Source organism: Brassica oleracea, chromosome C1 (assembly GCF_000695525.1).
Source record: "Brassica oleracea var. oleracea cultivar TO1000 chromosome C1, BOL, whole genome shotgun sequence".
In the NCBI taxonomy this organism is placed as follows: Eukaryota; Viridiplantae; Streptophyta; class Magnoliopsida; order Brassicales; family Brassicaceae; genus Brassica; species Brassica oleracea.
Genome location: NC_027748.1, coordinates 21,206,000 through 21,222,455, shown reverse-complemented (window position 1 = coordinate 21,222,455; position 16,456 = coordinate 21,206,000). Strand labels below are relative to the sequence as shown.

The 16,456-nt window shown below is 39.9% G+C and overlaps 1 protein-coding gene across 2 annotated transcripts; it reads right to left on the bottom strand.

The window, feature by feature from the left end:
• Positions 1 to 9,749: 9,749 nt before the first annotated feature.
• On the bottom strand, positions 9,750 to 12,139 carry LOC106299437. 2 transcript variants are annotated; one of them, XM_013735542.1, is made up of 2 exons: positions 10,738 to 12,139; positions 9,750 to 10,667 (listed from the first exon to the last, which is right to left on the bottom strand). In XM_013735542.1, exon 1 carries the CDS (start codon positions 11,611 to 11,613, stop codon positions 10,861 to 10,863), a length of 753 nt encoding a protein of 250 aa, XP_013590996.1. In that variant the 5' UTR covers positions 11,614 to 12,139; the 3' UTR covers positions 9,750 to 10,667; positions 10,738 to 10,860. The 2 variants fall into 2 exon arrangements, with proteins under 2 accessions (XP_013590996.1, XP_013590990.1); XM_013735536.1 differs by having other exon boundaries at positions 10,752 to 12,139.
• Between the last annotated feature and the right edge of the window lie 4,317 nt (positions 12,140 to 16,456).

Here is a 16,456-nt window from a genome sequence, read left to right as displayed (position 1 = left end):
CTGGGTTAAATGTAACTTTGCTTCCTCTTGGGTAAACTCTACAAGTGTTTGCAGTGGAGCTTGGATAGTAAGGGATGGCTATGGCAAAGCCATTTTCCACAGCAGACGATCCTTTCCTTGCTTACCTAACCCATTGGAGGCTGATCTTTGCTCTCTATTATGGACTTTGGAAGACATGGCTAATCTGCGAGTTGATAAAGTTATCTTCGAATCTTCTTCGCCTTACCTAAGAGAGGCTTTCCGTCTTAACTCGTCTCCTGGTACAAACCCCATGGTGTCTAGGATCACTCAGCTCTTCCATGGCTTCTCTGAGTGGTGTACAGAACTTGTGTTTGATGAGAGTAATAAGGTGGCCTCCTTTATTGCGAATAGTGTGACAAAGGATCAACAGCTGCAGTCTTATATTGGTTCTGGTGGCCCCTCTTGGCTTCAGACATTGATCTCGCAGGAGTCGGGGTTTGATTCCTCTTAGTTTCTTTTGCTCTCTCCTTCTATGTTGAGGTGTTGCTGTAATACTACCTATTGGTAGGTGCTTTCCATTTATTTGGCTTTTTGGGATTTCATTTTGTCCCCTAGTTCATACTCTACGTACTTTTGTTGAGGCTTTGTCCTTGATTGGGTTTTAAACCCTCAAATATGAATGAAACTTTCAGTGTTAAAAAAAAAAAGTAACTAAAAAATCTAAGAGAAAAAAGTAAAAGGTATTTATTGGGTCAACCAGTATTTCAGCGGGTGGCCGGGTTCACGGATTTAACGGTTCTCTGCGGGTTTTATCAGGTTTATAAATAATGGATTTAAAAAAAAATAAAAATCTGATTAGATATAGAGTTAACGGCCCTACCATTTCAACCGCATGTTCTAGTCGGATTTCAAAACACTGCTATAGACCAATGTTTTTGGCTATACGTAAGTTTAGCCTAAAAAAGCCATAAAATAAAAAAATGTGCTTATACATTTGTAACCATTCTAAATTGAGACTTTTCATCTACGATTCTACTGTGACACAATCATGGCTAAATAAGCCATGTTCTAGTTACGAAACATTTGTGCATACTTTAGTTACGAAATAAATAGTGACGTGGTTTTTAATTTTCTAAAAATAAAAAATACAAATAAAAGAGAAATTTTTTTATATATCAAAATTAGTTTTAAAATAATGCTATTTTATTAAAGGGGTTATTGGTAAAGTGAATTCTCATGAACTTTGAAAATTTTGAAATTTCTTTGTTATTAGTTCTTGGATTTCAAAAATCTTAATAGAATCTATTGTTATTGGTTTAAGAATTTTCGGATAAACGAAGTGGAAATAGAAGCACAACAAATTGGGTTGCCAATCCCCCACTGTTGTACTTCTTCCGAGTAACTTCTGATAAACGAAGTTGATTTCTTTAGAATCACTTGAAACCTAAACCAGCTGACGAAGATTAAACAAAGCAAAACGGAAGATCATATCCCTCACTGCTAGAACGTCTTCTGAAACATAAGATTTCAAAAAAATTCAAGTGTCACTTCTGCAGCAACATATTTTGTGAATTCACAATATTTTTCTAATAAGCTTAATACGGAAAAAGTACTCAAAACTCCCTACGATCAATCCGATGGAAACGAGAAATTTTTTGACTAAATTTGCTCACAATAATTAAGCTCATTGCAGCTAGAGTTTCTGATATTAAAACTCAGAAACTAGATAGAAACTAGATTTTCGGAAAAGCCGCAAAACGTGAGTTTTCCAAAAAAGGGCTCTCGTACAGCCAAACTCGACAATATTTTACGAAATGACTTTCACTCGACGACATTTTATGAAACAGCTTTCATAATAACATTATTGTGGGATAACTTCCGTCAAATTAAATTTGACAACACTTGCGAAACGATTCCCGTAAATAAAACTCGAAAAACAGTTCAACAAACTTCGAGAAGTCAAACAAGATCATATGAAACGATCAACAGACAATAAGGGCTAGGACAGGACTAGTTCGCTCACAACTTGACGAACTGTGCACCTCACTCGGATGAGAGTTCATTGCTTCTTTTTCCTGATCATCTGCTTCTCCTCACTTTGTTTCAATGATTTCGTAAAGTTCCTTCGAAACGAAAGACCCAATCCAGTTTACGAAATTCTTACATGTTGAGTCAAAAACATCTAATCATAAACATTTAATAGTATTTTCAATAATGTACGACGCGCACTTGGTCGTTCTAGTAAAACCAGCGGTTCGAAGAAACGAGAACAGAAACTTAGACGTTGTAATCTCTCCATCGGCTCGATATTCTTGTCAGATTATCGTTGAAAATTAACCCATAAGAATCAAACTTTGCGAATTTATTTGATATTGAGTTGAAAGTGGCAATTCCTAAAAGCCAAATAAACTTTCGATTAGAAGACACAAGGAGAAGAAGAGAACAATGAAAAAGAGGAAAACCCAAATCTCCGATAAGACTAATAGAACTTAGAATCTAGGTGGATGATATCACTCAAAATTACCCTAAGGAGTGATTTACTCTCTCAAATAAGAGGTTCAGTTATAATATTTAGGGATCGAATTCACAGGGAGCTAAGGCACACAATAGATCTATCTATTTATGTAGTTAAGCTAGGTAAGTAGGTTTTAAAGCATCAAATAGCAGGGGTGAACAAGTAATTATTCAATTGATTGATTTGGGGTTTTAAGATAGATATGAGAAACGTTAGAATAAGGGTTTCTATTCAAACAATCATGATTATAGAGATATAGATTACTAAGCAAATATGGATATTCTGGAACTCAAACAATTAGAATAGTCAATCAACTTTCGTATATTTAGACTATCTATCACCGGATCTAGGACCTCAGCTGTCGCTTATTGGTCCTGAGAAAGTGTCGATCGATTCCAACAACGGGGTGTCGATCGATACACCTTTCAGTCCATCGATCGATGCAATTAGTGAGTTGTCGATCGATGAACCTTCCAAGGAGCGTTATCGCACGAGTTTTACGTGTTCACTAGGTTTAACTAAATCAGCTTCTGCTTGTTTCTAGCAATCCTAGCACATTTTAAACTAATAAGACAGAGAACCAAACTTCCGCTTGCGCCCTACTATCTTAAGGCAACGTCCTAGTTAGCTACTCTAGAACACATGCATTAAGAACAATTTAGTTTATTAATATTCCTGACACTTAGCATTTCTATATTTTGGGTTAATCCCTCATGAATATCTGAACCTTAAATCTAACAAGAAGAACTACTCAGACATAGCTAAGCAATTCATAACAAAGAGATATGAAAACTGCATAAAATATAATAGAGTAGATAAACTAGAGTTCCAATCACAAATCTCTGAAGGATTATTGGATCCTGTCCTCGAGCAAAACAGCGAGCAGTCTCTCTGGAAGGTGTTTTTGATACAATAGGGACTCACATAATTTAAGAACTCACTATCATCACCTCAACAATATTGCAACCACATCAAATCAATCTCAACTTTTAGAAATACTTTATATGCAATATCCTAGTTTGGTAACCAATTCCATTCATTTAACATCTTAGCAAATCATGTCTGACTAATCCCTCTACTGACCTCATTTAGTACATGTAGTTAAAACATGTAGGCTTTACCTTGGGAGTATCGATCACTCAACACATGGAATCAACTCATGTAAGTATCTGAACACACATGTAGTCTTATCCAGTTCCTTTCCTCCCTCTCTTCTCTCTTATTCTCAGTCACTGAACACACATGGGTTTCTGATAGCATTCAGGCGTGCTACATCTATTTTTGGTAGCTGCACTTGGTAGGTCAAAGGTGGTCGTCGATCGACGCTGGATGGTTCGTGTCGATCGTTAGTGGAGTCTGTTTGTCGATCGGCGGCTAGGTTATGGTGTCGATCGATGTCCGACTTCTTGATTCGTAAGGGTTTGGGTGGATGTGAGTGTGGGTGTTTAGCCGCGAACTCCTCGTGAGTCAGAATTCTCACGGTCACGCATAATGCAACTTCCTTTGTCGATCGATGTTGAGAAACTGAAGTCGATCGATGCTCGTCCTTCTCCGTCGGTCGATGTTCGTGACTTGGCGTCAATCGACACCAATGTGAACCGCCAAAACTCATGGAGCTTTCGACTTGGAAGTCTCTCTCCTGAAGCTTCTTCCCCTTAACCACTTGCTAGAAATCATCATCCATGATGGCATTCACGTGGTGCTTCAGTGAGTTATCCCCTTTACCCTTCATGAAGGCCTCCTGCCTTTTAATAGTGTCTCCTGTGTGAACAACTTGTGTCTCCAACTTCCTCACATGTGTGTTCAAGGACATACATTTTGAGCTCAGCTCTGTGTAGACATCATCAATCTTTATGTTGAAGTTCACTATTAACTTCTGTTGACCCTCAAGAACTTGATCAAGCATGGACTCTATCTTTCTCTCTCGAGTTTTAGGCAGTTGATTTTGATAGTAAGAACTTCCATAAGGTTTGTTGCTGCTGTTGTAGTTGTTGTTGTAGGGTTTCTGGTACTGTGAACTCTGGTTGTATCCACTCTTCTGACAATTACCATATGAGTTTTTGTATCCACTCTGATTTCCAGACCTCTGATTTTGAAAGCCTGAACCACTGACAAAGTTCACATCCTCATTTTCGTCCTTGGCATTGTCGACATCTACAGCCTCTACATCCTCTGCAAAGCTAACTTGTTTCTTGAGAAGCTTGTGAACACTATCCAGCCTAGCCTTAACATCTTCCAACTACTCCTTCCCTAGGGCATGGACCGATTTTTTTCTTTAGAAATCAGTGTTCTTGGTGATGTTTCTGGATGCCAAGTTCTCAATAAGTCTCACAGCCTCCTCTGGATTCCTAGTGTTGAAATTTCCATCACTAGCTAAGTCTAGAGCCATCTGATATGCCAGCGCGATGCCTCTAAAGAAAGTACTGAGCAGCTGCACTTCATTAAATCCATGGTGTGGACAGTCTCTCTGATATGATTTGAATCTGATCCACGAGCTTCTGAATGACTCTGTAGGCACATGTGTGAATGTAGCAATCTTACTCCTCAAGTCTTCAGCCCGTGCCTCATCAAAGGTGTGGCATAAGAATGCATTCTTGATATCGGCGCATGATGTGAGAGATCCTGGTTGTAGCTGCTTAAGCCAGTGCGAAGCCTCTCCAGCAAGTGAGTACTTGAAGAGCTTGCAAAAGAGGTAGTCCTCAGGGACTCCATTGGCTTTAATAGCAGAAACTAGATCCTCAGACCTTTCCAGATGGTCCATAGGATGCTCGTGTGATAACCCACAATAGGATGTATGTCCAACGAGTGTGAAGTACTGAGGCTTCAACTCAAAGTCTTATCTCTGTGTGGCTGGAGGACGGATGGCAGATCTGTTCTCGTAGTACTGATCTGGCCTGTTGTAATCAGCTAATGTCCTCAGTGTAGCAGCTGCAATATCAGCATCGGTATCAGGGATTACAGCCCCCTGATCATCTATCTTCTGACCTGCTGCATTACGCAGATGACCCTCCTGGTCATGCATGTTTCCAGTCGCGTGCTGAATTAGAACTAGTGTCGCAACCATGTTATATCACTCAAATTACCCTAAGGAGTGATTTATACTCTCTCAAATCAGAGGTCGAGTTGTAGCACTTAGGGATCGAATCCACGGAGAGCTAGGGCACACAATAGACTATAGAAATCAAGATTAGGGTAGGCAAACAATTTATAAAGCAGTAAATAAATGAAAGCAAGGTGAACAAAGTAGTTGTTCGATTGGTTGATTGAGGTTGTAAACAATTAGGAGAAATAGCTGGACTTAGGGATTTATCAATAAAGAGATTAAAAACTACAATTCAAGGATGCTAATGGTTTATAGATTCAATTCTAGAACACGATTTTAATAAGTAAGTATCCAGCTTTCGCATGTAATTACTAATCAGATGTCTGAGTCCAGTCTCAGCTGTCGCTTGTTGACTTGAATCGAGCGTCGATTGATGTTATGGCCAAAGCTTCGATCAATGCTTCCTTAGACAAGCATTAACGACCTAATCGATTAAGTTCAACTAGATTCCTAGACCAACTCTCGTATGCGCCTAGATATCTAATCCTGCAGAGTTCGGGTTCCGTTAATTGATTGCACTTTCGTGCCTCTCAACTATCCTATGATTCTAGATTCAAAAAATTAGTCACACTGTCGTTCTATTCCAACTATTCCAGATCCTAGTATTACAAATCACCCTGGTGTAGAGATCTATAGATAATCTAGCAATCCTAATTGATTATCAGTTTGACATTAAGCTCATGAAATCCCTAAACCTAACAAGATGATTACTCAGACATAAAATCAATAACACAAATCATAGTCTGAATAATATAATAGATAAAGAAATCAATGATAAAACCAATGGAGTTCCAATCAATCTCTGAAGGAGAATTGATTTCTCCCCAAACCTAAGAAAAAAATAGAAAGCTCTTAGCCGTCAACAACGGGTTAGAAATACATAAATATGGTTTCTGGTTGTCCATGGGTATTTTGGTAACTTGGTGTGGCTTCTGGGCTTCAGTCGGTCATAAAATATGCTTGGCCAATATTCTGGCATCACGGTAGATCGATGGCAAGGGTGCACCATCGATCGACAGTCCTTCATCTCCTTGAAAGCTTCCTCTCGCGAGGCATACTGACCACTCTTAGTAAAACGGGCATAACGTCTGCTACATGATGCTGATTGACCTCATACTGGTGGAATTGGAAAGCTAACTCAAAGCTCTATCATGTGTTAAACGATGGGCTCCATCTAACGGTGGGCAGGTCTCCATATATAGCTAAACATCTGATGCGTCTGTGCAGCTCTGCACTCAAAATGCTCCAAAAGACACCAAAATCACCACTTTCCTTCAAATCGTCCCTGAACCTGTAAATACTCTAAATAGACTATGTATTGTAGTAAATATATCTTAAAACACCCATATCAACTCTCCCAGAATTACCCTTTTATTTGTCCTCAAGCAAAACATAGAGTAGTCATGTGAAAGAGGTTTGAAAACAACAAAAGAGGTTTGAAAACATCATGGACTCACAACATTTTAAACTTATTACTTTTACCTCTGCAGTGTTGCAAGCCACATCAGATTAGTACCAACTTTAGAGGCACTTCATGTACTAGACCTTAGCTTAGCAACCAAACCATCCAGCCCATTGCTTAGTTGATTCCGCCTGACATACCCCTCTACTGACCTCATATCTGCATATAAATGTGTAGGATAAATCTCGGGAGTATCAATCAAAGGACACATAGACTCTTACCCCACCAAGTATCTGAGTAAACAGGTAGTCTTATTCTGGTTTCTTTTCTCCCTAAATCTCTCTTCTCTGAATCCTTTTATCTCAAATCCAATGAACAATGATGCTGGCGCAGTCCATCTTATTCATTTTCTTTTCGAATTTTCTTTACATTTTTTTTTCTTTTCTTGGCAAAGGGTAGATGATAGTGGGGTCATCGGTAATGTACCTACCCCTCGTTGCCAACTATGTGTGATCATTCCATTAGAGAAGAATAATGGGGTCACATGAGACACTCCTACCCCTCTAAACCGCAAGAAATCATTTCAATCTTTTCTTTTTCTTTCTTTTTGGATGCCAAAAAGAGGAGAGAAAGAAACCAAAAATTTACAGACTTACACCTTTCAGACCTGAAAGAGGAATCTGATCCGATGTATACCAAACCCCAAGACAAGCAAGTTCAGTTGATTAAGGTTGGAAGTCAGCTTTGGTTCCTTCAGACTTTCTCAGCGAGCCTGGATGTTTTTGGCAGGTGATCCACTTTGGCGTTTCTATTCAGTACACCCTGCAGTCAATAAACTCAAAGAATGGTGCTAGAGAGTGGTTAGATAGTAAGTAAAATTGTATTTGATCATAATCCCCTTCTTAACTCGATAAAAACACTCTTTTTTTTTAAAACATTTGATAAGACTCACAATAACTAGATATCGGTAAACCTCCCCCCAGATTTAAATTACACTGTCCCCAGTGTATATCCATTCGAATTTTGGTGAGCACATAATCATAAGTACCCAATTTGACAAGTTAGAACGATATAACTGACCAGATTAAGTGTCGGTCGATGGAAAGGAGATACCATCGGTCGCTGTAGGTAATGTACTGTCGATCGCTATCGACATGCTCTCATCGGTCGATATGCTGGGCAATCGTCTACTCGGATCTTTTTGTTTTATATAGCTAACTAAAACACAATATTAGTAGAACCTCCCCCAGACTTAAATAACACTGTCTCGAATGTTATATAGTCTAAGATTGGTGGGGAAATTAATCATAAGTATGAAATTAACAAGGTAAGACGATATACCTTCTTGGTGGATGTGAATGTCGATCAACACAGTTAAGTGGCGATCGATCGATTTTGTTGATGCTCTGTCGAGCGACACTGATCAGGTGTCGCACGACGCTCATGTGAAGTGGTGGCGGCCGTCAATGATCAGATGTCGGTCGATGCTGGTATATCAACTATTTTCCTTGGGTCTGCATTATAATTAAAAACGAAAAAATCAGTAATAATATAGAATAAAACCAAATAAAATTACTTAATAGTGGGTTGCCTCCCACTCAGCGCTTTGTTATAGTCATTTAGCTTGACTTTGGTGATCTGATTTAGTATGGATGAGGAGGAAAACTTGCTCCAAAACAAGTCTTTATGTCTCTCTTCCTCATTTTGTTGATGCAGTTGATAAAAGCTCTTGCAGAAACTTTCCTTTCTCTCCCAGCTCTGGATCACATAGCATTCTAACCTTGGTAAAAGGTTCATGACCTCCTCTGCAGCGCACTCTATACTCAAGAATACCCTCTTGACATTGCGAAGGAACTACTGATAGAAAATCTGCATCTGCATTCCTTTTCTTTTTCTTCTTCCTATTCCTGGTTCTTCCCCCAAACTTAGACTTTTCAGTCTCGGACTGTTCTAAAACTCGGAGAGCGTCGATCGATGCTGAAAGCTTTGCGACGATCGATTCTGAAGACTGGAAGTTGTCCGATGCTGAAGGCTGATTGTCGATCGATTCTGGGGGCTGGAAGTCGACCGATGCTGCAATTCTAACGTCGACCGACGCTGATTCTGGTTTTTGCAGGCTCACGAATTTGAATCAGCTGCAGGTCCTGGATCTTAAAATATCTCTATGCATGAAATAAGCTCCTTACTTTTCTTCTTTTCCATGGGATCATAGAAGACAGTTTCGTCAACATTAGTCAGACACATCTTATTTCTCTTAAGATCACAAACGGCCCCCACTGTAGCCATGAAGGCTCTTCCAAAAAGAAGTGAAGATGTCTTGCCTGATTTGATATCCACAGCATGCAAGTTCACAGGGATAATGCATTCCCCTATCTCCACCTTAACATCCTTGATCATGCTTGCTGATTTTGCTTGGGAGTTATCCACAAAAGTGAAACTATCTTTAGAAGGTTCCATCTTTAGTAATGAGATCCTAGGATGATGCTCTGGAACAGATGGGATAATCCTTGCAGAAACGAATCAAAAGACTCAAGTTTCTCAAGGTATGTGGATCGAATGGTGACACAAGAGGGATGGATGATCTCTTGATACTCCTAGGCGACTGATCTGGATATGACACACCAAATAAGAAGCCCTTAGACTCTGGATATTACACACCAGAAGTTGGATATTACACGCCAACACTCAATCAACTCGACAAGCAAGAAGAAAAGAGAAAACAAAGGTTTTTGATAAAAACATGGATTGTTGCTACAAGGGGGTCACGACCAGAATATAAAGGAGAAGCCTTGTACATGCACAAGGTATCGAAAATACAAGGGAAATAAAGACAAAGGCTCCCTTGGAAACACAACAAAGACTAGAGTTTTCGAAAACTAAATAATATGAAAGCATAGCTTAAAAAATATAACATAAGGTCTTCATGTTGACAGACGAAGATCAATCATCTAGGAGATAGGAGAAGTAGACTTGTGGCCTCGTTAAAAACCTTCCTTTGGAAAACCCAGTGGGACAAAACCAAAGGTTAGGAAAAGAGCACACACAAGCTACTTGCCTAGATGATGATCAGCGTGAAGGTGAAGTAGCTTGAATGATGGTTAAGGTGTCTTGGATGATCAAGCTTCGGCCAAGACTAATGTATACTTCTTTTTTCCAAGCATTCTTCAATGTTGCCTACTCAGCTACAATTTCTTCAGGATCAGGTTAATACTTCCATTCCTTGGTGCTTTCCATGATCACATCATCCCTTCCCTCTTCAAAAAGATTTGTCCTGAAATCCACTTTACCTGCAATAGAGGGGGCCAAGTCAGTAATATCAAAGTTTAAAATCAGATTACACTTACCTTGCAAGCCTCTTTGATAGGCATTATTTCTGATTGGTTCGATTATGTAGGAGGGACTGATCCGTTTGGTTCTACTTGATGCATTCCTTAAACCTGATACATTGAAACAAAACCAGTAAGCACATGAAAATTTATCAAAGAGTAAGAGTCTTATCCCAAATTGGTTTTAGCTCGGTTTTGGCTTGTATGCTGCATCTGGAGGTTCTTCTTTGATGAGGATGAAGCAAGTATTGTCCTGATGTCTCTCCTGGTTCAGATCAGGTGGCTTGAAACGCTTGTCTTCCTCATGCTTGTTCTTTCTCCTTGTATGCTTCAAATCTTCATCATAATCTGTACATGGCTCTTTTGACAAAAACAAGTGCATCATATCAGTGTAATCAATAAAAGAACTCTTGAAAACATGATTAGTTACCTTAGCATGCTCACCTGGTCGCCATAGATAGGATTGAGATGTTCTAAACTCAGAAAAATTCAAACAAAGCAAACACAGGTTCATCCGACTTGTAGAACCCATAACTCTTTCCCCTGAGAAGCTTTAGACATGATTCCAATTCGCCGTGAGCCCCTGATGAGTTAAGTTTCCATGGAAGTCGAGTTTGTTGCTTTCATCCCTTTGGTTGTTGAGATATGATCCTTGGACTGCTCCTATGTCAAAGCTGGCGGCTAGACAGTTTTCAAGGTTTGCTTGTTGCTTCGCCAACTTAGCCAAGGACTCATCATTGATACTCTGGTCATTATAACCCTTCTTTTCGAAAAGTGTAGACCTCAAAATAGTCTGACCTAAGAAGGTCTTTTGAAAATCACATGGATCAAAGACAATTCGTTGATTCATTCTGTGAGCTCTCTGTGGTTCCCTGGGTATCTCCTCTGCTACCATGTCTTGTTTGAAAGGAACAATGACGTTCTGACCAGGCTGCTCTTCTTTATTAAAGATAGGTGATGTTGCTTTGGCTTGCTCTTCCTGAATAGGCACAGCTGATACCGGCTCTGCTGAATAAAGTTCTGAGACTGAAGTGATTGACTCTTGGTTTTGTTCTTCTAAGGTTGTACGTGTGGTGTGGGTCTCTCTGAGTTGTTTCTCAACATCCATAATCACTTGAGACAGCTTCTTTATGTCCCCCTCACTGAACCATCTTGTTGTTTTGCTAGGTAAACCAATAACACCGGATGAACTTGATCTCATTCTGCCTTGTTGTTCCTCGACTGAGTTTGCAGAGCATGGCTTTGTTTCAGACTGTTTTTGAAGTACTTCCTTGTGGTACTGTCTTGGAACATACTTATGGCGCATCAAAGCCCTTAATTAAGCCAGGTTGCAACTGGTTCTTTTCCATAGTGTCTCCTAGACGACACCAATTGATTCCACCAGCTTGAAGCATAACCATAAAACTCAGCAGTGGCTATTTGAACCTTCTTTACTTCAGCATAGCTTTGACATTTGAAAATCAACTCCATCTTCTCTTCCCACTCCACTCCACTCCATCTTATTTTCAGCAGGATCAGCCTTGCCATGAAAAGGAGGGATTTTCAGCTTTTGATGAGAAAATTTATTTCTGTGATTGCCCCTGCCTTCATGATCACGTCTTTGTCTCCTCTCACTGCTTCTAGGCTCAAGACTCTGACCAGAAGCTTGTTGGAGTTCCTGTCATAGGTCCAGTCTTAGTTGTCTCATCTGATCTTTGAGGACAAGACCCATACTGGCCTTGAATGATTCAATCATCAATTTTTCTTCCTTGCTGGGTTCTCCTTTTCGATCTCCTGCCATGGTACCTGAAACAGAAAACAACACACAGCAGTAACAAGTTCTAAAGAAACAGAACACTCAGAATTACAACAGAGAAAAATTAGATTGATTTTCGATTTTCAGAAACAAGTAAGCAATAATAAACGAGAACAGATTCAAATCGACAAACAACCCAAAATTAATCAGATTGATAATCAGAACAAGTTTGATAATCAGAAACAAACAGAAGCAACAGAGAGAAACGATCAATCATAAACCAAACAGAAACTGATCAATAAACTTCAATCGACAGATCCAAAACAGATTCAAATTGACAAAACAAACCTAACCAGACACAAATCAAATTGAAACAATAAAACCGTAATCAGAACAAAGATAGATCACGAAATCAGGTTCAATTCAGATTTGGATTTGATGATTAAAACATAAAAAAAAAACAGATTCACAATTCTCAGAAACAGATCGATCTCTTTCAATTCTAATCAGATTCAAAGACAACACAAATTAATAACTTTCTCCACAAGATTATGAAAAGACTACACTCAGACTTATGATCAAAGTTCTCAGATTTATCAGATTTAAACACAAAGAACACAGATCAGATCAAACTCGACAGAATATGAACAGACCAAAACGAAAATCAGAGAGAAAAATCAAACACTTCCCTTCCAGAGTTGCTCTGATACCACATAATGAGATCCTAGGATGATGCTCTGGAACAGATGGGATAATCCTTGCAGAAACGAATCAAGAGACTCAAGTTTCTCAAGGTTTGTGGATCGAATGGTGACACAAGAGGGATGGATGATCTCTTGATACTCCTAGGCGACTGATCTGGATATGACACACCAAATAAGAAGCCCTTAGACTCTGGATATTACACACCAGAAGTTGGATATTACACACTAACACTCAATCAACTCGACAAGCAAGTAGAAAAGAGAAAACAAAGGTTTTTGATAAAAAAAAAAGATGGATCATGCTACAAGGGGGGTCACAACCAGAATATAAAGGAGAAGCCTTGTACATGCACAAGGTCTCGAAAATACAAGGGAAATAAAGACAAAGACTCCCTTGGAAACACAACAAAGACTAGAGTTTTCGAAATCTAAATAATATGAAAGCATAGCTTAAAAATATAACATAAGGTCTTCATGTGGACAGACCAAGATCAATCATCTAGGAGATAGGAGAAGTAGACTTGTGGCCTCGTTAAAAACCTTCCTTTGGAAAACCCAGTGGGACAAAACCAAAGGTTAGGAAGAGAGTACACACAAGCTACTTACCTAGATGATGATCAGCTTGAAGGTGTCTTGGATGATCAAGCTTCGACCAAGACTAATGTATACTTCTTGTTTCCAAGCATTCTTCAATGTTGCATACTCAGCTACAATCTCTTCAGGTTCAGGTTCATACTTCCATTCCTTGGTGCTTTCCATGATCACATCATTTAGTCCTAATAGCCCAGCAGTGTCTATGGCCATGATGCTGACTGTAGATCAAGTATCGCAGAGGGCGTTTGGTAAATGGTGGTTATCTATAGAGCATGGAATCAAGAACTTTCCAGGATCTTGTTCCTTCTTCAGTGTCCTCTTGAGTTTACGGTTGACCTTGTTGAATAACAGCTCAATGTCCTTATCTGTCTCTCTGCTTTCTCTGAAGAAATTACCAAGTCTATACTTATGATATGCATCCTCGAAAGGCATATCCTTAGGAGCCCTCTTCGCCCTCTTGTGAAATCCATCAAGGTCCACTTTGTTAACTTCTCTCCTGAGGTGTTTGCGAATATAGGGTTTCCTAGATTTCACTCTCTTCTCAAATGGAATTTCTTCTTTCGTTGTCTGCCTTTCCATGGCAGGTTCATATCCGTCTGTTTGGTGTCGTTCGATACCTGGTAGATGTCGTCGATCGACACTCTCAACGAAAGAGGTTTCATCTAGGGCTGATTGCTCTTGCTCTGGTGCTTTTGTAGATTGCTGACTTATCTTCTCCGTTGTCTTCAAGCAAACTGATGTCTGAGATGGATTTCGAGCTGCCTTCAAGCGGTGTGCATCAAAATATGGTAAATGTACTCGGTATGGCATTGACAGTTGTCGATCGCTGCTCTTCTGCTGTTGTCGATCGACGCTTCCATGTTGTTGTCGATCGATTTTTTTCGTGTTGTTGCCGATTGACGTCATTTGATGTAACTCGAGCTAGGGTGGGAGGATGCGGGTGTCGAGCAGCAAAATCTGAGTGGCTCTGAATTCGAACAGTTTTGTCAGATCCTAAAAGTGGTGCCGATCGATGCTCGGCTGATGATGTCGATCGGTGCTCAGATGTTGATGTCGATCGATGCTCAGTTGTTGGTGTCGATCGACACCAGTACGAGCTGCCTATGGACATGGAGCTTTCGACTAGGAAAGCATCTTCTTCAAGCTTTTCCTGGTCAAGCACTTCCCCAAAGTAATTATCTGAGATGGCATCAACCTGGTGCCTCTCACTTTCCACAGCTTTCCTTTTGACCAGAGCTTCTTGCTTCTTCACAGCTTCTGCAGTCTGAGAAACCTGGGCATCTAGCATCATGACATGGGCCCCTAAGGTTTCAAATTTTCCATTCAGCTCTTTGTAGAGAACATCCAACCTCAGATTTATGTATGCACTTGTCTTCTGCTGAATTTTTAGGATCTTTTCCATCATCTGAATATGGTCCTGATTCTCATCCTTTTATACATCTTGTTTCCCCAATGAAACTTCATGTACATAACCAATCTCAGCCTCAACGATCTTGTCACTATCCATTGCGGCTGATTTTATCCTGTGCATGTCCAGATTTTTGGAACTGTTTCTAGACATCAAGTTCTCAATCAGTCCCTTAGCTTCCTCTGGGGTCCTTGTCTCGAAGTTTTCTTCGCTTGCAGTATCCAGCACCATATGATATCACACATCAATACCCTTGCAGAACTTTTTCAACAGCTGAATCTCCGTAAAACCATGATGTGGACAATCCCTTTGGTATCTCCTAAACCTCTTCCAAGAGCTTTGGAAAGCTTTCGTAGGTCTCTGAGAGAATGTCCAAATTTTATCTCTCATCTCTTCAGCCCATGCATCATCAAAAAATTCAGTTAGAAATGCAGTCCTGACATCATTCCATGTAGTGAGAGATCCTGGTGGTAAGCGTCTCAGCCACTTTTTAGCATTTCCAGAGAGAGAATATTTGAACAGCTTACAGATGATGTAGTCTTTGGTTGCTTCATTCTCCTGGATGCCAGACACAAAGTCTTCAAGTGTCTCAATATGATCCAAGGGATTTTCATCAGGAAGACCACAATAAGGGTGCTGACCCACATGAGAGAAGTGTGTGGGGTGTATTTGAAATCCCTGGATTTCTAGAAGTTGAATCGCAGACCTGTTGGTATAGAGCTTACTAGGCATGATCAAATCTGCTAGTGTTCTTTGACGAGTAACTTTAGCATCCTCCGTGGCAGCATATGGATCAAGGATTTCAGTCCCCTATCCATCTATCTTTCTGACCTGCTGCATTACACAGATGAACTTCTGGGTAATGCATGTCTCAATTCTCATCCCTCTGTAGCACAATTGTTGCGCCCATGTCTCCTCGCGGAATGGTATCGATCGATGTTCGAGTTGAACTGTCGATCGTTGCTCTGTCACAAGTGTCAATCGACGTAGTAGAGGTGGTGTCGATCGATGATGTGCGTTTCTCTTTGCGTATCGAGCGTTTTAAACGTGATGGGTCTGAGAAGAAATGTAATTCCTCCTTATTTCTTCTGTTACTGATAGACATGTACCTGAAAAACAAGAAATTTTTTTCGTGAGTAACTTAAAACTGTAAATAAAACCTAGACTTAACCTATTAATCAAGTCTAATGGCGATCAAAGCTCCCCGGCAACGGCACCAAATATGATATCACTCAAATTATCCTAAGAAGTGATTTATACTCTCTCAAATAAGAGGTCGAGTTGTAGCACTTAGGGATCGAATCCACAGAGAGCTAGGGCACACTTAGCCAAAGCGTCGATCGATGTTCCCCTAGACAAGCATTAACGACCTAATCGATTAAGTTCAACTAGATTCCTATACCAACTCTCGTATGTGCCTAGGTATCTAATCCAGCAGAGTTCGGGTTCCGTTAATTGATTACACTTTCGTGCCTCTCAACTACCCTATGATTCTAGATTCAAACAATTAGTCACACTGTCGTACTATTCTAACTATTCCAGATCCTAGTATTACAAATCACCCTGGTGTAGAGATCTGTAGATAATCTAGCAATCCTAATTGATTATTAGTTTGACATTAAGCTCATGAAATCCCTCAACCTAACAAGATGATTACTCAGACATAGAATCAGTAACACAAATCATAGTCTGAATAATATAATAGTTA